The following is a 24,173-nucleotide window of genomic DNA, read 5'->3' as shown; positions in this document are numbered from 1 at the left end:
CTGTCTCTCCATATCACTCTATGTTGCTCTCTATCTCTGTCCATCTCACTCTGTCTCTTTAGCTCCTTTCCTCTCTCTCTTTCTCTCTCTCTCTCTATCTGCCTTTGTCTTTGTCTATCTTGCCATCTTGTTGTCTCTCTTTCTCTCTCTTTCACTCTTCTCTCTATTTTTCTCTCTCTCCCCCTATTCTTCCCCTCTCATGTGTTATTTCTCTCTGCATCTTTCTTTCTCTTTCCTTTTTTTATCTATATAGGTCTGGTCTCTTCTGCTTTCTCTATCTGTCCAACTTAACTGGTAGAGACAGTGTTCATTGTGATGCTCGATCTACCATTTAGGAATCATCTTTCAGCAACGATGTTTTTGGGAAGGCCAGCCCAGGTTGTTTTATAGATTAGGTCCAAACACACATTCAGAGACGGACACACATGTCTGATCAGATGAGATGTTCAGATCAGATGTGGGGATCAGATTTTCAGAGAGAGTAAGTTCAAAGTCCATGTTGACCTCAATAACTGCTTTTCACTGACCCACAGCATACAAAATTGAGTACAACATAGTCTTAGTCTCTCTCTCTCTCTCTCTCTCTCTCTCTCTCTCTCTCTCTCTCTACCTAGAACACTAGCTCTACCTAGAACACTCTCCCATGACCTCTAATTTTGTTGTAGGAGTTGTACCAGATGCGCATTAATCAAATAGAAGTTTTTGGGGAACTGAATGTATCACTTGCAATATTTCAGATCCACTCATGTACTTCATCATAGCAGTGCAGAAGGCGCAATTTAGGACATCTTTTTGGGCTCTGATTCTCAGGATTAGCTGTTTTCCCTGGCATGCTGGTGTTTGTACAGAGCAACTACATCCTTAATACCGCCCCTTAAGACAATCTTGGCAGCGTGTTCTGGTTAAATCACTCTTGTTTGTGTTAAAGTACCCATGTACATTTCTAGTATATCACTGTTGTTATAGCAAAACCTTGTATGTCCATTTTTGTTGATTTTCAGTTTTTGACATAATTTGAAAATGTAAAATGTAAATATAAAATTGCCTTTTACATTATCCAAAACAGGACTAAAACAAACGGCCCAAAATTAGTTGGAAAAGTGTCTGGTTGCACTGACTTACATTAAAAGAAAAGTATGTTTTTTCCTTGTCCTGTAAAGTTACCATTTTTGGAGATCCAAGGTTTTGTTCTGACAGCAGCGTTATGCAGGATTCAAATTCAGCATGCCTGTTAGGGGCACCCCCAGTTTAACTTGTTTCATTAAGATGTAAATGGCAGTGATGCTTTGTCAGCACTTGTAACATGAAGTTTTATACATCTGGAGTCAGAGCTTGTTTTTGCAGAGTTTGCAGCGTTGCAGGTCTAGCCTTACTTGTACTTTGACGTCCATCTGCACTCCTGTGAGAAAAAGACAAATTTAGCTGCTGGCAGGTCAGGTTCAACTCTTTTTACTGTAGTGCTTTTTAAGAGCAGCTTAAAAAGTGACCTGATTCTGGATCTGAGCTCACAGGCAAGTAGAAAAGCTCCTAGTTCAGCTGAGTTCACAGCCTATCAGCTCTGAGTTGTGACCCCCCGTCTACAGATCAGAGATGTTGTTCTGTACTTCAGGTGCATGCTTCTTTTCCATGCTGAATAAAATAGTTTTTGCTAACCGTGCACTTACGGATACCAAACGGATACCCAAATTCAGCACATTCAAAAGTTCTTAAATCACATTGAATTGCAAATATGATTATAGCTAGTTTGAGATCAATAATGCAGTAGATGTCTGCTAAAAGAAGAGGCTGACTGCTTAAACCGAGTGCAGAAGTTAAGTTAGCTTTAATAGCGACCTGTTATAACAGCTGTTGTGACTACAAGGACAAACCATGGTCTTGGTACTAGACCTCTTCACTGCAACACTTTGGCAAAAAAATCTAATTTACACAATTATACAGAAATGTAGTAACCCAAATATAGTCGGTAGAGTATGACATATCTGGAGTTTCCATCTTTAATATTGCTCTGGAGCTATATCTACTGTAGCTAACAAGTAATAGAAACGTATGTATGCTAAATAGCATCATGCCGAATTCATGCTTCAATCATCACATAGTTTCATTGAGTTGTTAAAGTTGCACTATATACTGTAAGTTTTTTGTTAAAAAAGTGCCATTACCGAGTCAGGAGAAAAAAAAACATGCAAATATATGGTGTCTGTGTGCTTCTGGAAATCACCCTGTAAAGTCTGTAATAATTTAAAAGTGAAAGGCATCGGGTCGAATTTGGAGGGAGTTTTTTGCATCTCGTCGCACATCTTTAAATTGTTTACATCATCTTAAATCAATGTTGCGAGCACAAAAAAGTGTCTAGCTTGATGATCTTGTCCTTCACCAATTTTGGACTGATTTCACTTTGTATTCTCTTTCAGTAAACTTGTATTCATTAAATTTTTAGGAAAAAATTGTTTAAGAAATGGGTGCGAAGCACAACCGACATTACAAAATGTTCTTCCACATGTTGCATTTAATTACAATTTCCACTAGTGAGGTCTTCAAATCCTCAAAACATACATAGTGTAGCTTTAGGTAATCTTAAACAGATTCAAGATTCAGGATTAAAGAATTTTGTTTTCATATGTGCAGTGAAACAGGCGGTTACACTGTCCAAAGAAATTCTTACTTAGACTTGTGATTTATTACACAATATGCTATACTGTTATCAATGAAAATGGACATAAAGCATGAATTATGCTTATATTTATACCCATTTGTCTGCATTAGCATTGTAGCTCTGGTACAAAACTAAATAGGCAAACTTCTGACACCAAACATGTCTCAGCTCTTTGACTACATTTGGGAAAATGTAAGGGGGAAATAGAGTTAAATGTATTTTCTCCAGATCATTTTAGCTACTATAAGGTCTGCTCTGCTACCTTGAAGAAACCTGACACTCGCACTCGTTTTAGACCACAGCTCAGAGCAACCCCCTTGCAATCAATTAGCTGAGGAAAGGTGCTGCCAGCATGGCACTTCCCATCCTCTCTCCCCTCCTCAGCTGCTCTTCTCCTTTATTTTTGGATGTCTTGTCCTAGTTTTGCTTCCCTATTCTTCTACTTTCCGCTGCTCTGTGCTAGTTAGCCTCTCGCTCTCGAGTGGGTTTCCTGCAGTAATGGAGCTAAAGGTATGGTTACACAACAATGTACAGGTACTTGCTGTGTGTAGGCATGAAGAGGTGGAACCACTGTAGTCATGAATGGTTGAGTGTGAGAGCTTATGTGTGTTGGTCTCTCTCTCTGGCTTAAAGTGTCCCATAAGTGCTTGAGTCACCAAGTTTGATTGACAGCTCCCTGGAGGTGTCTGATTGTCAGGCTGGCTAGTCTGGCTTCGCCTGGCTAAACTCTTGCATGCTCGTATAGCAGCAGTGACATAACAAATGGCTAACAGGCCCATGTTAATATTCTGCAGTATACCTTGAAATTACCCTGGAGTGGGTTATTATTTTGCTTTGTTTGAGTCAAGTATGTCTCAGTTACACTCTATAAAAATAAAGGTGTCAGAAAGGCTTCTATGGAATGAGACCACAGAAAAAACACTTTTGAGTTCTTATAGAGCCACTCAATGGATGGTTCTTTAAAGAGAAATTAGATGAGTGTGAAGAACCACCACAGAATCTAAAGATTTTTCAGCAGTCAAGGGTTTTTCATGTCCAAGCCAAGAAGCATTTACGAACCTTTATTTTAAGAGTGTCGATTATAAACTTAGTGGCTTGTACTCTATATATTTTTCATATACTCGTCTCAGACAATGTTGGACAGCAATTTGAGATTTTTTGACCTCTTTTGCATGGGTGGTATGTACTAAAATTGAATCCCACTCTATTGCACTGTAATGGAGGCATATGCATAGCAGTATAGTCAGAAACCTCATTGATTGGTTGTAAATCACATTTATATGTGAGAACTGTGCAATAACTGTGACATTCATTAGCAAACCTTAACAAAGATGAATTTACATGCAGTTACTGTGCACATTACACTAACAGACAATTTAATTTACATGTTTTTTTGCTAATGCATCTACAAACTCATTACCCCTCCTTAATCAGGAGCAACATTTACATAAAATTTAATAATCATCATGTGAATAAACTCAGCATTGTAAGTCTGTATACTTAATCAGCCTGGTAAAAAATGCCCATATATCTGACAAAACCACTGGTAATTACATATGTCATTTCATGTGTTATTATATCAGTTATGCAAAGATTTGCATTTACCTTACATATACATTCTGTTTTTAAAGATTCAAGACAGTAATATTGCTTGAAAGTTTAGAATCTTTGCTTGTTTCAATAAGCTACTCCATTCTAATCCAATCTAGGTTTCACGGGACTTCCAGGACTTAACAGACTCAGTAACATGTCAAAAACATACAAGGGTTAGGATTAGGTTTTGGGTTGGGGTTGAGTTTAGGGCTAGGATTAGTTCCAGGGTCCGGGTTAGGTTTGGGGCAATGGAAGTAACAGATTAACAACACATCTACTTATTGCTTCTCTACTGCTACTTTACTGACATGTTGTTGATGTGTTACTGTTAAGAGTTTATTTGAAGTGGTCCTTTGTAGATGATTAATAAAGTGTTGCCAGTGAAATTTGAACAGTGGTGCTTAAACATTTGCATGTAACTGTATTTGTGTGCTAGATTGTGTAAGGGCAGATTTTATATACAGCTCATACTGAATGTTTGCTGTATTTGTATTCGTTGTATTTGTATTGATTTCACTAGCATGTACCACCTCTTGGCTCTCAGCCTTGCAGCCTGTAGAGTTATGATATTGATCTCAGTCACCTCAGCTATGTTCATTAACACTCAGCAGGCAGAAATCACAGCATAGAAGAGTTACTCAGTGTGCTGTATGTAGGAATCTTGCCTTGCTTGCGTATCTGTGAAGGTGTGTTTGTTGTGGTGTGATGCCAAGTTCTGTGGAGGTGTGTGTCCTTGTTAGAGGGCATACAGGCTAATGGGAATGACAGGTACCTTGGCACTGTCAGAGAAAGATAATTTTAGCAACATTCATAAACTATGTGACATTATCTCCATATAGAGTCAGTAAATGTGCTCCTATTCAGTGTACGCTGTTGCATTGCTTCTTGAGCGTTTCCTTGTCAACATACAATTGACCTTTCGGTTGTAGAGTCCAGTGCTCATAACAGAGTGCAAATTGACCTCGGTTTCTTGGGTCATCTGAGAGAGCCAGTCAAGCCTGCTAAATGCATCCATCACCAGCTTTGCAGTCCATGGTCCATTTACCTTCAGAATGCTGTTTTGTGTGCACAGCAAGGTGGCATCAGTGCTGTTAAAACTGTGCAGTTTCTCTCAGCCTGCCCACCTTTGCTCATAGCTGAGAGAAACCAGGGGGCTTCTTGGCTGTTTCGAGTCCGCCTCACGCCACCTTCCCTGTCCCTCAGTACGTGGAGGCCATCAGCAGCAGGCAGAGTGAGCTGGACAGCCACATCGCAGAGGGCTACAAAAATGCCCTGTCTGAAGAGAGGAGGAGGTACTGCTTCCTGGTGGACCGACAGTGCGCCGTGGCCAAGAGCAGCAGTGCCTACCACACCAAGGTGAGAAAGCCCCACCCCCAGCACCCACCTACATCACATCCTGCTCATGCTGAATGGCTCAGAGAGAGGGGGTTCGGGGGCAGAACCGGCATCTATCAGATTGCTTGAAGATCTATATCTATAGTAATTTATGAGTTAACATTGGTTACTATCTATTCTAAATACATTCAGTGCACTCACTGTCCACTTTATTAGAAACATCTACCTTCTACTTCTGCTCACTGTCCATTTGATTAACCCCACCAAGCTTTTAGGTGTACATTTAGAAACTGCAATCATCTGTTGTCATGCACCATTTGTTAGCTGCCCATTCTTCATTGGTCAAGTTCAGGCTGCAGATCTACCATTGACCAGATATTATTTGGGTAGTGGATGATTCTCAGCAGCATAATGACATGGACAAAGTAGTCATTGTGTTGCTAGGCTTTAAGTGGTCCACCCCCTAAAAATATTCAACCAAAAACAGCTCTGTGGTCAAAAACTGACCATTGATGAAGGGCCAGATAAAGGCTAATACAAATTGTGTATCAACAGGTGAGCTACACTCACAAACTGTGCACCAGCAAGGTGGACTTAGGTGAGGCTACACAAAGTTTCTAATAATCTGGCCAAAGAAATGTGTTAGGGGTTTCTAATAATGTGAAAGTTTCTTCATTGAAATCACACCTTATTACAAGATTTTAAAATCCACTTTTCACCATTAGTACAATTTTATTTTGTGCAACAATCTGTTATCACTATAGGATAAACTAACCAAACATAATTCAGTTATTAAACGAAACAGCTACATCCACTGATAAGCTGTTTCTGCCTAAAATCCCCTCTCATTACAGCTGATAAAGCGGCTGCTGCTGATTATGCTGTTGTGTGAATATGTCTGCTTTAAAACGCTCTGCATTTCTTAGAGCATGTGGATGAGGCATTATACAGTCTGTGAAATGAAATGTGCATTTAATAAAGGTTTAATAAAATCTAGCTGCTGCTTTACAGTTCTGCACTTCAGTACGCATTCAGAGTGAGATTTAATTCCAGGCTGGTGATTTTTTTTCCCTGTGAACCAAATGAGCAGACATGGGTCAATGCAATATGCCGTGAAGCACAAGTATTGCATTATACTGACAGTGGTTGAATACAGTAAGCTGTAAAGTAAAGTGGAGCACGGTGGTGCGGGGGAACTCCAGTCATGTCCGGGTGAATGAGTTTCCCCTCCTCTGCTGTGCGTGGGCCACGACGCCGCAGCGCTGACAGAGTGCAGTGGGAGGAAAGACACACGGAGGAGGAAGAGAGGAGAGGGAGGAGAGAAAGAGAGAGAGAGAGAGAGAGGAGGAGAGGAAGGGGGGGCTGAGGCAGAGGATGGCCCACTTCTACAAGAACACTGTGTCCAGACACTGAGTGTCGTGTGTGTGTGTGTGTGTGTGTGTGTGTGTGTGTTTGTTTTCACACATTTTCAGGTAAAGAAATTTTTTTTTACAAAACCTACATGTTCACTTTTTAAAACTGACATGTAATAGGCATGGTATTCTTTATTATCACATAGTTACTAAAATATATGATACAGATGGGACATGCTGTTATTACATAGATATTTAATGTATATAATAGCTAGAGGATATTATTTTATAGTTGCTAACATGTACATAATACATGATACATAAATCTATGTAATAGGTATGTTATTATTACAAGCAAATATATCACAAATTATTATTACAAGGGTACATTTATATAAAGCATAAATTATAAAAATACAAATGGGGAAACCTTATTACATAGGTAGATACAGTTATATAATACATACATGGCATATTGTTTATGCATATATGTACTTACATATAAAATATATTTGGCACATATTATTACATAGTTACAAACATATGTTTGCCTTTAGAACATCTTGCATAATACAGTCAGACTTATTCTTACATATATGCCATAGAATTCATATGGGACATGTATGAATGTCCTGATATTGTATAATAATAAGTGTGTGTATGTGTGTGAGTGTGTGTGTGTATCTGATGGGATGATAGACATGGATGTGTAGGAAGGCAGATTCTCTAGGAAACACCATGCTGTAGAGACAGTGAGGTCTGCAGACACAGAGCAATTTAACATGTGAGACTGAATGTAATGGCTGTGAGGGAGAAATAGGGGCACAAGAGCTGAAGATTGCTTTGTCCCCAGAGGTGGAGAGGAGGGAAGAAATAGAGAAAAAGTGAAACCAGAGAAAGTGGGAGAGACTTGAAATGTAATGTGTTTTGGCTCAAATGTAGGTTAAAGCTACTTCCTTCACCTGTTCGCCCACCTGGTCACTCTTCCCCTACCTCTCCCTCTCCCTTTCTGTCTCTCTCTCTCTCTCACACACACACACACAGAAACACATGCACGCACACATGCGCTCCCACCATTGGCCTCATTGTATAAGTGGCCCATAATAAAGAAGTGGTGCTCCAGTTAGGGAGAGGCTGAGGAACAAAGTGAATTGTGCTGAGCAGACCATCTGCCTGAGGAGACACCGTCATCTCTGAAGCTCCACACCTTCGCCCACAGCCAACCCGCAAAGACTGCTGGGTACTTACTCACTGAACCACCACCAAGGCCAAACCAGCAGATAATGGGAACAGCACAAAAGGCCCTCGCACACAGATACAACAGAGAAGTGTGTGCAAAATTGATAAAAATACAGATAAACTGAGAAAAAAGCCTTTCCAATTGGCATGGAGTGTACCTTCTGGTTAGAATACAGTAAATTTCATTACTAATTCACTGGCAGACACAATCACTAGCCAATATGTACTTGTCTACAGCTACACTGCGAGTCAAGTTTGGTGACAATTCTTTTGAAAAATTCCATAATGTGTCATCTGATTATTTTCAATTTTCAGCTGAAAATGTCTGCAAGGCTTTGATTAACATAGCACAGCTATTTACTAACACTTGAGTATATTTTGCTTCAACACTCGGCTTCATGTTCATCAAAGTGCCTTTCTTGGTATGACAAGTAGGTTTTGTTTAAACAATGATTTGACAGCACATATTGAAACTCTACTGATGAGTGCGGACATCACAACAACGGGACAAAATTAGTTGGCTTGGGCTTTATTCTCAAGGTAGAGCTTCTGTCAGTTGTTCCACCAGTTTTACAAAGAAAAATGGTTGTATCTCAACAGCTTTCTGTAGTTATTATGTTAATATTGTTCCTATTGGGAACTGTTGGTAACACGTTATTTGGATAGTTCACTTTTGATGCTTTGTAGATAGACTTTCAAGGTGCATTCAACTAAATACCTACAATATTGACCATGATTTTCTTTAACTCTAACTCTAATTCATGATTTTCTTTAACTCTAACTCTAATTCATGATTTTCTTTAACTCTAATAAACCTTAACCTCAACCCAGAACCTAAACTCAACCCTTACCCTGGTCTTAGCCCTAATCCTGATCCAAATCCTAACCCTAACCTCACCACTGTTTAGAACAAAGTTTCAACAGATAGAACATCTGTAGGTTATCTATAGAGGACTATAATGGATTATGCAAATAAAGTGAAACTGAACTAACAAGGAAATATTTTTATTTATTAAATGTATTGTAAATCCCAAGCCTTTTTATGGGCAATGTAGGACTGTATCCTCAGCATAATAGTTATGAGCTCGGGTGTAAATAGTTACACTGTAAAAATGAATCAATGTTTTATCTTAAACAAGTGAATTACCTGGTCGCCTTCAAATTTTGAGTTTGTTGAATTTCAAATAATTAGCCAACAAAATGTAAATCACTGTTTATTGTCCTGTTAACTTACTGTTAGAAGTTTAATGAAGTGTGCTGTACTAACATTCTAGCCCAGATATTCCCTCTGCTAGAATATGATAGTTCTACCTCCTCTGTGCATGTTCTCACACTAAAGGCACTTGGCCGGTCCAGTCCGGCTGGTCATGCAGCTCTCTGCAGGTGCTTCTCATTCTGCTGCCCAACTGATAATTGCCTCAGCGGGGAGAACCACAGAACCTGACTCAAAGTGCATCTCTCTCTCTCATTCTCTCATTCGTCTTTCTCTGTGGTTGTCTCCCTTTCTTTTTCCTTCTGGTGAGCTTCTCCCCTCCACACTCTCATTCACTTAGCTTTCTGGTTGTTTATCTTTATTTTTCCTTTTCCGCCTCTCCTCTCCTCCCTCTCCTCTCCTCTCCTCTCTCTCTTTCTTGCTCTTTCTCTCTGGTTGTCTGTATTTCTCTTTCCTTCTGGTGAGTTTCTCCACTCTTCTTTCCATCTAACCCCCCCCCCCCCCACCCCCAAGCACCACCTCCCCTGCTCTATCTCTTACTCTCTTTCTCTTCTTTATGTTTGTCTTCCGGTGAGCTTCTCCCCTATTCCCTCCCTTCCTTACCTTCTTCCTTCCTTCCTTCTTTCCTTCCTTCATCCTTTCTCTCTCCCTCTTTCTCTTGCCCTTTCTTTCTGGTTGTTTCTGTTTTTTTTCTTCTGGTGATCCTCCCCTTTATTCTTCCTTCCTTTTTTGCTTCCTTCCTTCTTTCCTCCTTTCTTCCACCCTTTTTAAAATAATTTATCCAACAATATTGAACAAATGTGATCAAATGCACAGAGCAGATGAATTTAACTAAGCTGTATTAAGTATGATATACTTTATAGCTTCGTTCATGACATAAATAAATCAAATTGAATAGGCAGAGGTGAAAGAAGATGGTGTGCACTGGCATTATCTAGTACATCCATAGACTTAACAACAGCATAACTGAAGTACCCAAATGTTAGCAATGTTAGCCATGTGATCACATAGGCGTTACTGATTCAGTGCTAAATTATACCTGTCCATGCACACTGCGCACAGAGATGGCATTAATTAAATGTCCTGGCTGTATGAACAACCTCTAAAAATAAAACATTCTGTGCTTTGCGCAGTGTGGGCAGCTTTTCAGGTGTTCCTGAGCTGCTTGGCTGCTTCCTCAGTGGCCAGCTGGGCTGGGAAAAGGCCGGGGTAATGATGCAATGTGTGGCCCAGTGTGGACAGACAGAGGGCCAGCAAGAGTACTGAGCCTGCTCACAGTTTGTTAGATCGATGCTTTAGTGCTTTAGGAGGGCAGAGTAAAGAGCAAAGTCTCAGTGGGAGAGGGGGATCACTCTATCACTCTCCCTTCATCAAAGAATCGGTCAGTGTGAAGTGCAGAGCACTTACACTGAGCTCTGAGTGTGTGCATTTGAGACTAAACTCTAAGAAAGTTGCCATTACTAAAGCTTTGTTTGGTACCACTTTACAATTACACTATAAAACGTTCTTAAGTGGTTTAATGTGTGTTTATTAATGTTAATTTATTAGGTTCAAAAGAACATACAAATCATTAATAACAAGTTATTAACACAAAAAGGGCAACAGTGACCTGTAGTTTTCCAAAATTCCATATTCCATTCCATATTCCAGTCTATATTCATCTATACTGTTACAATGTTTTTGCTAGTTACATATCACTGCTGTCTAAAGAAAATATTTATCTCCAAAAATAGTAAGTTTACAATAGAAGGTAAAAAAGTCTTAACTTTTAACGTCATTTAATATAAAGAGATTATTTCCAAGTGATTATAGGGCATTTCTAGCAATCCGATTTTCATTAAAGTTTTACACAGCATAAAAGACAGCTGCAGTCTGGAGTTAAAATGATAAAAATAAAGATTCATGATTTTTTTTTTGGACGGCAATGACATCTTACTTTATGTTCTTCATCAGTCAGTAGAACACCAGTGACTTTAATAAGATATTCATATTCATCAGGCATAACAAGTCACTGTTGCTGATTTAGATCTCACTATTAATGTTTTTTAATGTGTAATGTGTTTATAACCTATTTAATGATAATGTAATAACTAATTTTAAACCATTCATAAATGTTTTATAGGTCTGTAAAGTGGTATTGTCTGTTTTTTTTTATGAAATCGTGTGTTTAGTACTTTTTTAAAGTGAGGTTTCACCAAGAAATCACATTTATGCAATTTCCCTATTACCCCAAATGTAATCAGTCAAACAAGCAAGTAATGGAAAACTGTGACAACCAGTTTGTGTATCTGGCAAACCCCATGCCTGAATCACCACACATTTCAAACTGTGCTGAATTGTTAAATAATGTCAAACAGGCTTGCTTGGTTTCTAACCCTTGGATTCAGAAGGACTAATGCCTGCTACAATGTTTTAACCCCTTTAATTGCCAGAGTTTTATTACACACTTTTTTAACCTAAGAATGGCCCCACAGGTTTGCATGGTACTAACATTCCATTATGTGTTGGCTACACTAGCTTCATAGCTCTGGAAATAAACAGAAGCAAACCCAAAATACCATGTCTTGGCTGGAGTTAAGGCCAAGTCCTTTCATGAATATGTACAAATAACATTTCTCATAGTTTGATGTATCTTGTGAGTTACTGTCACTGTTAAAATGTTTTTTTTTTCATTGTTCAGGTGTCTGGAAGTTGTGTCTGATTATTGTCCATCACCTTTGTTCGTGTGCTCAGGGCAAAGACCTGTTGACCCAGAAGATTCCACTATGGCAGCAGGCATGTGCTGATCCCCACAAGCTCCCTGACCGGACTGTCCTCATGACCCACCAGATGGGCGCTGGGCCTGGGGGACCACACCATATCTCCGAGCCTATTCCTGGAGCCAAACCCCTATCAGTGCCCCCTGAACTGGCCGCTCTCATGAGCAGCCAGCAGGTAAGTGAAGGAAATGGGTTGAATTCACCAAAAATGTGTTCTTCTGGAAAAAGGTTGTACATGTTAATTACTTCAGTGTTTACAAATGACTCGGTTAAATCTAGCATAGCTACCAAACATGAAGGCTAATTATATTCTGCATAAGGTGTCTCATGAGTTGAGAAAGTGTTGCAGAACTGCAGGCCTAAGCAAAAGAGCTGTGAGAAAAGGGCATCTCTTTCTTCTGGTATTCATTTCAGTTCAAGAGTTATCGCATGATAATTACCTCGTTGCTGTGAAGAGAATTATAGAACACTTCTAGCCTTTCACACCCTGTCATCCTTTAGCTTGTTTTTTTATTTATATATTTTCTCTTGCTGTTGCAATATCCCTGGAGGCAAGGATGCCTCCAAGAGTCATGGGGAAAGAGTGACAGTCAATATAATTAAAGTGCCAGATTGATTTTTTTTATTTATTGTAAATGAAACTTGACTCAATACTACAGAATTTCATACTACAGGAGGCAATCTTACAATTAGATGGAATGATAAAAGTTTATCTTATATCCTAGAATTTAACTTTTATTTTACTTTAATGTACAAAGAACAGGCATGATCAACTGTCTTTATTCCTTATAAAATAAAAACAGGCTTTTGGTTCTCATTTATATATGCATATGATGTCTGTCCTGGTTGGCTGCCCAGTATTGTGCCTCATTTAAAAAGCAGTCCAGGTGGAAACACTCCTTATAACCTGAATGGGTGGAGCTAATCAGCTGTAGCTGAACAGGCAGATATGTGTTTTTATATTGAACATCACAAATATTGAACATCACAAATACAATTCAAAAGCAGCTTAGTATCTATATTGCTGGTGTTGGAACAAAACCTCATATCTTCAAATTAATAACTTACAGGAGAAGGAAAAAAAAACATTATATACTTTACTATAATGTAATGTAATGTATCCATTTTGGACTGTTTCTTTTGCTCCATTCATCCTGAAATTTACACAGAATGTAAACAATGTTTTGTTCCGACAGCAGTGATGTATGAACTGTATGAACGTGTGTGTGAAGGGTGCATTTTGAAACAATGTTCATATACCACATCAAACTCTTTTAATTTTAAAAAAAGCACCTTTAAGAGTCCTTTAAGGATTAGATTTTATTGAGTTGTTGATGTCAGCAGAGCTAAAATCGAGCTAACACACATAAACTTACTAAGCTAAAAGAGGCCACTATGATGATTCTGCAACTCTTTTGCTGTTTCTTCCCCCAGAGGATGATGGGAGCAGAGAGTGGTTCCATGTTGAACGGCACAGCTGGGGTTCATGGAGTGGAGGACTATCAGCACTGGATGGACAGCAAAGCTGCACAGGCCAAAACTGTCTCACCACAGGTGCACCGCCACGGCAGCGACATCTACTCCAACACTCTGCCTGTCCGTAAAGTTGCACCCATTAAGAGCAAGAGCACTTTGGGTAAGTACGCAGCAAATCCAGCCCCCTGGAACTGACATATATTTAATGACATTAAACATTCTGTTTTTGGGGAAATTATGATCCTAATTGTTACAGATACAACACTACATTTAAAAAAAAAAATTAAGGTACCAAAAGGGTCCTGCAGAATGATGCCATAGAACAGGTGTTCCCAGTCCTGGTCCTGGAGATCTACCACCATGCAGAGTAAAGCACTGCAAACCCAGAAAAACCCCCCCAAAAGACCAAGCATAATACCAAGATAAAAAATATGATAATGGATACAAAAATTGCACATTTATTGCCACTGGGGTGCCAATGCAGCAAATCCATTGTGTTGTATGCAGAGCTAGTCAGTGAGTCAGTTATCAATGGGCAATTATTCCTCCATTTGAAGACAGACCATTTCTTGAAAATAGCAAAACATAGATTAATCACCTGTGTCATGCAATCACTCACCCACCTGAGCACCCCCTCTTGCAGCTCCATCAAAACTGTTGTGAACTGCGATTCAGTCCACAGTTTGATTGAGAAGCCCTTCCCTAAAGAACCTTCTAATAAATGAAAATGAGATGTAAATGAGATATTTAAGGACCTTCACATCATGTAAAGGTTGTTTACTAATTATTTTTTTTTGTTTCATCAACCATGCCTCTAAGCCAAGAACCATTTAGGATCAATTTATTATTTAAACACATTTGGCCAAAATGTTAACCTGACTGAAGATTCACTTTCACATCATCTGTTTAATTTGACCCTTCACATTAAGGTGAATGTTTTATTTGAGGACAGACGGTGCATCCCGATAAAAAAGCCAATTGCTCTGGCTACAGCAGTGCTGCCTTCTCGCTTTATTTTTCTTTCTCTTCTCTCTTTCATAAGGCAGTGACTGTTTCTCCTGAACCCTGACAATAAGAGTGCAAACACATTTAATGAAAACAGGCCAGAACTAGAGGGAATAGAAGGGACGAGCTTTAAAAAGCCAGGAAAATGGGTGAAGGACAAAGCTGGAGTCTGAAGGATGTTTAGGGTGATTTAAGCAAATGAAATGAAAAATGTACATGATTAATGTAGGAAAGGAGGCATATAAGGCCTATTTTAATGCCAAAGGCATGTGAAGTTGGTTCAATGACCTTCACTTCATCATGACTTTTATATAATTTATCTGCTTTTTGATCAGCGATGTGATCATTGATATCCACTCAGGCTTTGCTGTATCATCAAAAATGTCATGCTGCTGACCTCCAACCCTTTGGCCTCTCAGCAGAGACCCAGACACTGCCCAGGTCAAGCTCAATGGCGGCAGGACTGGAGAGGAACGGGCGGACCCGTGTCCAGGCCATCTTCTCACACACGGCTGGAGATAACAACACCCTGCTTAGCTTCACTGAGGGGGACATTATCACACTGCTGGTGCCTGAAGCACGGGACGGCTGGCACTATGGAGAGAACGAGAAGAACAGGATGTGAGTGAAGTATCTCAGAATTAAATTTTAATTAAAAGAATAATTTAGTAAAAATCTAACTAACTGAATGTTCCCCTTTACCCCAAATATAGTCAAGGAGCTACAAGGCTAATGCAGCTAACATGTAATGGAAGCTCATTCTTCACCAGTTAACATGGTGCAAACGAAATGCTTAAATTATGACACATTTGTCTCAAATAACATAAAGTTGTAATCTTAAATAGACTTGCTTGCATGATTTCTGGCTTTGTATGATATATTGTTGGATATGTCATATACAAAAGTTTGGGCACCCCTAGTCAAAGGACGAAGTGGTCATTTTTTTGCTAATTGGTGAGATATAAGCTTCTATTACTGCATTAGCTTCAATGGGGGAAATGAAAATAAAGTAAATCAGTTTTTACAAAGAAAGAGAAAATATATGTTGCTCACTCAGACTGTGTTTGATGTGTATGTGTGGCAGGCGAGGATGGTTTCCCTTCTCCTACACCAGACTGATTCCTGAAACAGACACTAGCAGACTGCATGTCAGGTAAGACCTAATGAGTCTAATGTGTACCATTTTATGAGTGCGAGTTTAGTCCTAACTCTTCATCGACACTATGTCTTATTTTACTGCCCATACAACAGATGTACAAAGCAGTTGTCCTTAGCAGGAGCACTATAAATTCAATTGCACTGAACAGATTATAAAGCTATAAAGTTGTATCCTACAGATCTTTGCTGAAGTGCTTCTAACTCTGCATGAGTTCATTACTTAGGAAAGTTGATGCAAATGACAAAGGGATTTAAAGTGTGCTCTTAATGCACAGCTGTGTGTCATAATGGCCGTGTGTGTGTGTGTGTGTGTGTGTGTGTAGTTTGCACCATGGCAGAAGCAGCAGCACAGGGAACCTTCTGGAGAGAGAACCTGTCACTATTCCGTCTCCTGATTATGGCTCTTCCTCTCGGCTAATGGCACAGACTGCCTCGCTGAGCAGACAAAGACCATACAGTGTGGCGGTTCCAGGATTTTCACAGGTACACACACACATGCAGCATGCACACATTCACGCACACATACTGGAGCAGCTATGATGAGGCTGAAATTGGCCTCTCATTCAATTTTGCTGTTTTACCTTAAAGGGTGCAGCAGTTACATTTAAGGAGCAGTAAAAAAAAAAGAAGCTGGTGAATAGGAACCTAACTTCAGATTAGTGAAACTATGGGTGGTTTCAAGGGTCACAATGCATTAACAACATTAAAAAAAGGTTGGATCAACCAGTGCTCCATTAAGTTAAATCAGGTATGCTGTTTTCAAAGTTAATGCATTAATTATGTCACCTCCTTAAGTCCAGCCTTATTTGGCAGCATCTTATTCAAATACAGCTTTTATATAGCAAGTTCCATTGATGGTTCCCTTAATAAGACCAGTTGTTTCCATTACTGTAATGCAGTAAATTTGTTTAACGCCAAAGTACATTGAGTCTAAAGTCATTCACAAGCAAAGCACCACATTAAGACCAGCAAAATCAGTGATTTGGAAGATTACCTCGGATACCACTTGCAGCATACTAACAATAACAAAGTGGAAAGATCCAGTTCCCCTTGAAAGAAGTCATAAGATACAATGAACAATGATATAGTTTTTTTTTCCTGCAAAGTCAGGGTATTTGTCTTTAAAATGCATGAAAACAAATTCATACATACATATTGCCTACAGGATGTAGTGAGATACAGCTGCTGTACTGCTTTGTGCTTAACAGCTCAGTGGTAACCAGCACCATCAGAACAGAGTGCACCTCAGCTGACAGCGTAGAGGACGTTTCGGAACATTACCCTAAGCAAACGTGCATGACAAATAGGCTGGATTGAACTGACAAGGACCACACTCACACCTGTGAAAATAGAATATGTGATGTCATTATATTGTTTAGAAACAGAAGATATTATAATACATTTTCAATAGATTATCTTTTTATATAGCCAGAGTCCTGCACAGCAGAATGCACCCCTTTAAGAAGCCATTCGGATACACATTTACTACAAATGCACACATGAGAGAGGTACATCAATGATTAAGACAACCTAGATGTATTCTCCTCAGAGTGTATGTGTACATGTGTGCACCAACGACTCTTCATCAAAAGCAGCGGTTGTTATATAACATCTACCCCGCACACCACCCACGATTTCCTTTGCCTTTAGTGTATATTGTGTTCATCGTGAATGGATAGAGGAGTGGTGTTTAAATGACACTCAGCCAGTCCTCTTACTCTATACTGTCAGCCTGATCGCTGTACAGAGTGTACTCAATGACCTCCCTCTCTTTATGTGGAGCAGAAGCATAGGTACCTCACTGCACAGACCTCAGCCCTGCTCGCATTGCGCTCCTGCCACCTACTGGCAATCCAGAGCATCATTCACTTTAATTTCAAATATTAGTGTTTCTTAATCCTGTTCCTGGTGACTCACAGCATCTGATCCAGCTCATTAACTGACTATGAGCCCTTTATGAGCTGGATCAGGTGGGCTTGGAAATAGCTGAAACTGTGCAGCGCTGTGGGATGCCAGGAACAAGATTAGAAAAACTTTCTCCATAAGGCATTGTTCCAAGGCACTGTTAAAGACAAAGGTCTTTACTCACCCATTAAAGTATAATGAATCATTTCCTGGTCTTTGCAGCAGTGTATCAACTTGAATTCCTATGTAGATCCCGTTCCTTGGATTATCAATGTAAAAAAGCATTTTCAGTGTCAAAGTATTTTAAAATCCGTCTCTTTTAAAAAAAAAAACAAGATGCATTTAAATAAACCACACATACGCTATATTTTAACACTGCTGTTGTTAATTTGCAGAAATAGAACATACATTCATAAAAACAAATAATCACATTTATTTCACAGATATTTCACTTCAATGGTTGTTTCTGGCATTATAATGGTAAAACACTGTATGTCATAATAACTTGTTAGGGGGCAGTCATGGGCTGGAGGTCAGGGAACCGGCGTTGTGACCGGAAGGTCACCCATTCGATACCCTGAGCAATATGTGACTGAAATGTCCTTGAGCAAGGCACCTAACCCCCAGCTGCTCCCCGGGCACCATGGATAGGTCTGCCCACCGCTCCGGGCAAGTGTGCTCACTGCCCTTTAGTGTGTGTACATTCACTAGTGTATTTGTTGTGTTTCACTTCACTGATTGGTCAAAATTCGGTGGTGAAATTTCCCTGATATGAGACTAATAAGGGTCACTTAAGAACTAGTGAAATTGTTGAATTATAGCAAAAGATTTCTAATAAATTAAATTATTGAAATTTTACAGATTTGTACCGTCACTGAGAAAACATATCTTTACTGGTAATGTTAGTTATTGGGGTTTGGAGTTTTTTTACACTTCATTTCACTTAACTACTATTTATTTAAACCCTTAGAAGTTATTTTCATTGTGCGATGCTACTTGACAGTGCTTTACTTGACATAACCATGCATTGATTATGCAACATTGATATAACTGTGCTATAAACATGTTATAGCAGAGGTAATATGCTCCCATGAAAGATTTTGTTCAGTAATATAACGGTGTCACATAACCATTACTAGTAATTGTCATGACAGATGTCAAAACATTTGATGCATGTGATCAGTTTAAGTTGGAGGCTAATTTTTACAATTCTTACTCTAGTTAACCATCATGACATCAAATATTATGGGATCTGTCATGAAAGTTAATGGTAATGGAAATATGAAAGCTGAAGCTATTGTATTACTACCTGATGATACTTTCTTTATCAACAGGTTTTTCTTGTTTCAGTGAGCAATACGAGAAACAAATCATTAAATTACACCATATTGTTGTTATTGCTGGTACTAATTGTGATTCCTAAGGGTTAAATTTCATATTATGTAGTTTCATAGCAGTAGCTCAAGACCTACCCTGAGTGGACTGTAATGGAGGGACAATAAGCAGAGTACTCACATGCTCTTTTTCTGTTCCTACAGCAAGGACTTGAGGACTACGAGGCCCGCTTCCAAACAAGGTAAGACTTTTAGATGTCAAAGATAAAGTTCATAGGATTTTGCTGTCAATGAGAAAAAAGTCTGGCATAGCACAGGGAAAGGTTTATATTTTGTTGAAGTATCTTCTCTTTTCTTTATTTGTTATTATTATTATTATTATTATTATTATTATTATTATTATTATTATTATTATTATTATTATTATTTTATTATTTGTTTTATCAAACTGAAATGTTACATAAGCTACCCCAAACCACTGTGAATGTGGCAAGCAAAAGGTTCTCTTTGCTTGACCTGCAGCTCGACCAGTCGTCCATAATAGAAGGTTGCGGATCTCTTGATTAAAACGTGATAAGGTGGGCGGGTGACCAATAAGTGCACCCAAACCCATTAGAACAGATGGAGGGAAATCCTCCTCTTGTTTAAATGGGTTTGAACATGCTTATAGATATAGACATATGCCATTGTCAGTGATTTCCAAAAACACTCCCTCTCCCATAGATGATTTTTGGTGTCACACACCTTTTATAGAAGATTGTATTTATTAAGAGATTGTCTTTTGGAAAACAAACCAAAAGAAAAGCCCATGATCAAAGGCATTGGCTATATCAAACTATTATTTGGAAATATCTTCATCTATGGGGTGAAATTCCTTGATCTTTGTGGCAACGTACCAAATTGCAGGACTGAAATTCTAATGGATTATATATTTTGTCGATTTACCATTTGTTTTAAGTCCCCATTCCATTTTGTGTTTGTTTTTGACTCTTGCTTTTGCTTATTCCATTTGTGTATTTGTAAATTAGTCTTTAAGTATCTTTTAGTTTACACTTCAGTTGCTCTTGAGTTCTGTAGTGAGATAGGAATTAAGCAAAAGCCAGGAAAATAGTCTAAAACAACTGTAACTTCTCACTCCCTGCCAGGTATCCAATGAGCTATATTACTCCTTTGTATGATACGAATTAATTTAGATTGATTCATTTGATTATTTTGATTCATTTGAAATGATTCTTTTGGACTGATTAGTTTGTGCTCATTTATTTGGTCTGATTCATTTAAATTCATTTATATCAATCCATTTGTGTTCACTGGGACTGATTCATTTGGATTCATTTGAATTGATTAGTCTTAATACAGTGCAGTTAATATCCTAATATGAATAAATCAAATAATTAACGCAGTCATATACAGTTAGATGCAAATTTTGAGCACCCCAGGTCATCATGTTTCATCAGTTTTCTAAGTGAAAATAACACATGCTCTACATTGAACATGCATAATCTTTTGCTCTCCAAACGTTAATGCACCATAAACATTAATGCATTGAAATATGCAGAAGTGTGTTCTCTATAGAAAATGTGTTGTGGAGCCCAAATATTTGCATATGACTGTATAATGCAGTGTTGAATACACAAATGATCAACTAGGACATTGCATTTGATCATGTCTAGGATTTAAATCTCACAGCAAAGCTGTGCTGCATAAACATGAAAAGCTGCACTGCAATGTCAGTAATATAAATTGCCATTAAAACAGTCCCTTGAAAGAATCATTCAAATGAGTCTGCAAATACGTAAAAGCCATAGCCACCAATTAGCATTATGTAAATGTAAATGTAGTGCTAAATGGCGGCTACCTGCTTTCATTCACTGCCTGCAGCATTAGCATTGTTAGTGTACCTAGCCCTTTAATTTTAATTGCCACTTAATCCTAGCGGTGTTAGCTTTAGCCCTAGCACTGTGTCATTCATTGAGCTCCTTGTGCTCATTCTGCTTTGTTGTGTTTGTGTGTCTGAACCCAACCTGGCAGCCTCTCCCTCTCTTTGTTCCACAGTTCGGAGGGCAAATTGATATCGACAGTGTGAGAGGACAGACAGACACACAGGCACTCCTCTGCATAGGACAGGCACCATCCCTCCTCCTTCCCTCACTCATTCACTCCTCTTCTGTCCCTCACTCGTCCATCCCGCTTTTCACCCTACCCACTAAAGAAGAGGATGAATACCCATCTTTTCCCTTCCTCGTACCTCCCTTTTCTCCTTAGCTCCTATGCTTCCCCACTGGGTAGATGCCTGGTGGTCATGGAACCATGCTAAAGGAACCAGAACGCAGAATATTCCGGGTTGACCATCCTCAGAAAGCCTCCGGCCTTGAGGACAGTCTTGAGTGTCTGCTTTTAACGAGCTCACTGAAATGGACTTCTCGGAGAAACTGTGTATATGTATCTCTTGCTTGTCTTTCATGCATGAACTGGTTTTCAGTGTTGGTTCTTGGGTTACAGATATAGACCAAAAACTATAAATGCACCAAATGAGTGTAGTTGAGGCTGCAGTACTGAGTAGATCAGTTTGAAGCCTAGTTATAATAAAAATACATGTCTGTGGACAACCGATGTAACTCATGGTGCTGGATTGCGCCAACTTAATTGGCTTACGTATTGTTTTCTTCCTTCCACATGGTAATGTTTATTTTTATTTTGTTAACTTTCACTGGCTAACAGTAGGCTTGTTGTCTCTCAGACAATGTTGACCATGACACTATTGCTCTCTACTTTGAGTTCAGCCTTCACATGTCATTAGATTGTTTTTGAAATTTCTCACGCTTTTTCGTTCCTGCAGATACCTGCAGAAATCCAATTATGATCAGATTATTGAGTGCATGTAAATGCCCTGATTGTCATTACCCTATCACGTCAGGCCCTGCAAGACTATTTGAAGCCATGCACTTCAAAGTTTAAGTGAAATGTCAGGTAGCAAGACAAACTTTGTCAAGCAGGCTTTTTAACCTCTTAAATGACCAGGACTCACCAGCAGGTCCAAAGTTTTATTACACATTTCTATAACCTAAGAATTACCCAAAAAATTTACATTGTAGTCCGTGTGATTACTAAATAATAATCATTAAGCCTGGCATTTTAAGGGGTTAAACTAAGGTTCTTTATTTTGGAAAGAATGAAGCTTATTCCAAATGTGCTTTAATCCTTACATAAACTCAGTGTGATCATTTATTTGTTTATAAAAGTGACAACTCCTATCAGTACAAACAAGATTTTTCTAATTCTTCGAAGAATAATTAGTTGATACATCAATGATTATATGAAGGAAATTACTGTTTATATTGTTTCCAAAATCCAAAAAATATATTCACTTGGCTGACCAACATTGAATCAAAATGATGATATCAGGCTACATGCTAAATGCTGCACAAACATGACAAAAGTTGATAGATGCCAAAGTCTGTCCATGCATGAAGGAAAAGACAACCGGTACCTCCACATAGTCCAATATGTAGTTCCCTAAACATATCCATTACTAGCCAAAGTCCTGTGACGTCCTGATTTAAAACAAGTAATGTCTTTTTGTTAATGTGTGCTGACAAGTTGATGTTTTAGGTCCTGATCTGATCTTAATTTTATGGGAATCAGTGCCTCTTGTACATATTTACATACATTCAGTTTGTAAATACAATAAGCTAAGGTGTCTATCCTGTGGTCAAGGATCACAAAGCCTATACTATTTTTTATGGGTGGTCCATTATTTACTTTTATTAATGCCAAACCATGTTTGTATTATTCCTCTGTGCTGAACATAATCTATATTCAACAATCACAGATTTTGCAAACTATTTATTGCAATAAACAAGGCAGATAATAATAATTTTTGTATAGTATTATGAAGTTTCCTAGCTCTCTGACCTAATGAGAGTGACTGGCACTTTATACACATTATGAAAAGAAGGAAAAGAAATAAGCCTGTTTATCTTTGATTTGATGCTTGACCATGAAGCTGGTCCTCTTTACATTTAGCCTTCTGGTAGCTATGGTGTTCTAATAGAACATTTGTGTATGAAAAAAAATATGTTCTTGGGCTCATTTGAGGTCCTGATGTAATCTAGAAGTAAAACATATTCTGCTTGTCCACTGTGTGGTGTCTGTGGATGAATAATAATTGTCAGCCTGTACTGTGGTGAGGTTTTCTCTTTTGTACCAAGTAACTAGGTAATGAGCTATGCACCGTTGTGATGATTAGCACTGTGCGCACCTTTGAAGACCACAGAGTTCTTACTCTTCTCCCTGTAGACTACACAGCAATTTACAGTTTTGTTTTGTTTTTTCGCTCGTTCTCCTCCTCCCAGCACAGCCAGACTCTTCACAGTCTGCTCCCGCTGAGTGTGTTTCCTACTTGCTGGTGTGATTTCAAACTTGAAACATCTCACGCTTAGTCATGAGACATAAAAGAAAGTCCACTGGGCTGCAAAAATGTTGCATGTTAGAAAAGGGTCCTCAGTACCTCAAAACCCCCCTCGAAAACAAGCTCTCTTCACCAGCCGTGTCTGTCTCTCCTCCTCCTGTTGTCTTCTTGCCTCTCTGTTCGTCTTTATCTATGTGTGACAAAACTAAGCTTTCCTTTGTTGTTTTTTTGCCAACCCTGTCCATCTCTGTTTTGATAAATTTAGAGACAAAAGCAGTAAGGTGTCAACGACTGGAAGCTGCCAGTGTTTCTTCTTTCTGCATTAAAATAAGGCCAAGGTATGACTGCCACGTTCGCTGGGTAGATCTCCTCAGTCCTTGTCGCCAAATGGAATCTCTGCACCAACTCAATTTGTCTTTGTGTTTTGGAACACTAGCATTTTGGATGTAAAGATGTAAAATCAAATAAAATAATAAACTCTCAATAATGTACAGAGGAAAATATATATATATATATGCATGCATTTTGGGGGGCACCAAGACCAGTGTAACGTTGCAAGAATAACCTCAAATGTGTGGTGACTTTCTACTTTGAAAAGCTAAATAAAACTCTGTCTTCAGATGAAAGCATGGAGTCATTTCTCAAATTGTCTTTGAAAAAAAAAAAGTCTTGAACTTTTCCCAATGCATTGGTAATGGTTAAACATGTTTGTAGTGGTAGAATTCATCACTAATTTGTCT

At 38.8% G+C, this 24,173-nt stretch overlaps 1 protein-coding gene across 12 annotated transcripts in view; it reads left to right on the top strand.

Moving 5' to 3' along the window:
• Positions 1-24,173, top strand: part of baiap2b (BAR/IMD domain containing adaptor protein 2b) — a 93,442-nt gene that overhangs the window by 63,176 nt on the left and 6,093 nt on the right. For 7 of the 12 annotated variants that reach the window (XM_037544178.1, XM_037544175.1, XM_037544174.1 and 4 more), the window contains 7 exons: positions 5,450-5,602; positions 12,119-12,319; positions 13,579-13,780; positions 15,045-15,246; positions 15,710-15,778; positions 16,107-16,266; positions 19,227-19,264. In XM_037544178.1, coding sequence (XP_037400075.1) covers positions 5,450-5,602; positions 12,119-12,319; positions 13,579-13,780; positions 15,045-15,246; positions 15,710-15,778; positions 16,107-16,266; positions 19,227-19,264 — 1,025 coding nt within the window. Of the gene's footprint in view, positions 1-5,449; positions 5,603-12,118; positions 12,320-13,578; positions 13,781-15,044; positions 15,247-15,709; positions 15,779-16,106; positions 16,267-19,226; positions 19,265-19,544; positions 19,601-21,053; positions 24,060-24,173 lie in introns of those variants that run through there. The other 5 variants (XM_037544183.1, XM_037544176.1, XM_037544177.1 and 2 more) reach the window with 5 other exon arrangements.

This window comes from Pygocentrus nattereri, chromosome 13 (genome assembly GCF_015220715.1).
Source record: "Pygocentrus nattereri isolate fPygNat1 chromosome 13, fPygNat1.pri, whole genome shotgun sequence".
Taxonomy (NCBI): Eukaryota; Metazoa; Chordata; class Actinopteri; order Characiformes; family Serrasalmidae; genus Pygocentrus; species Pygocentrus nattereri.
The sequence above is the reverse complement of the archived record's forward strand: the minus strand, read 5'-3'. Positions and strand labels throughout refer to the sequence as shown.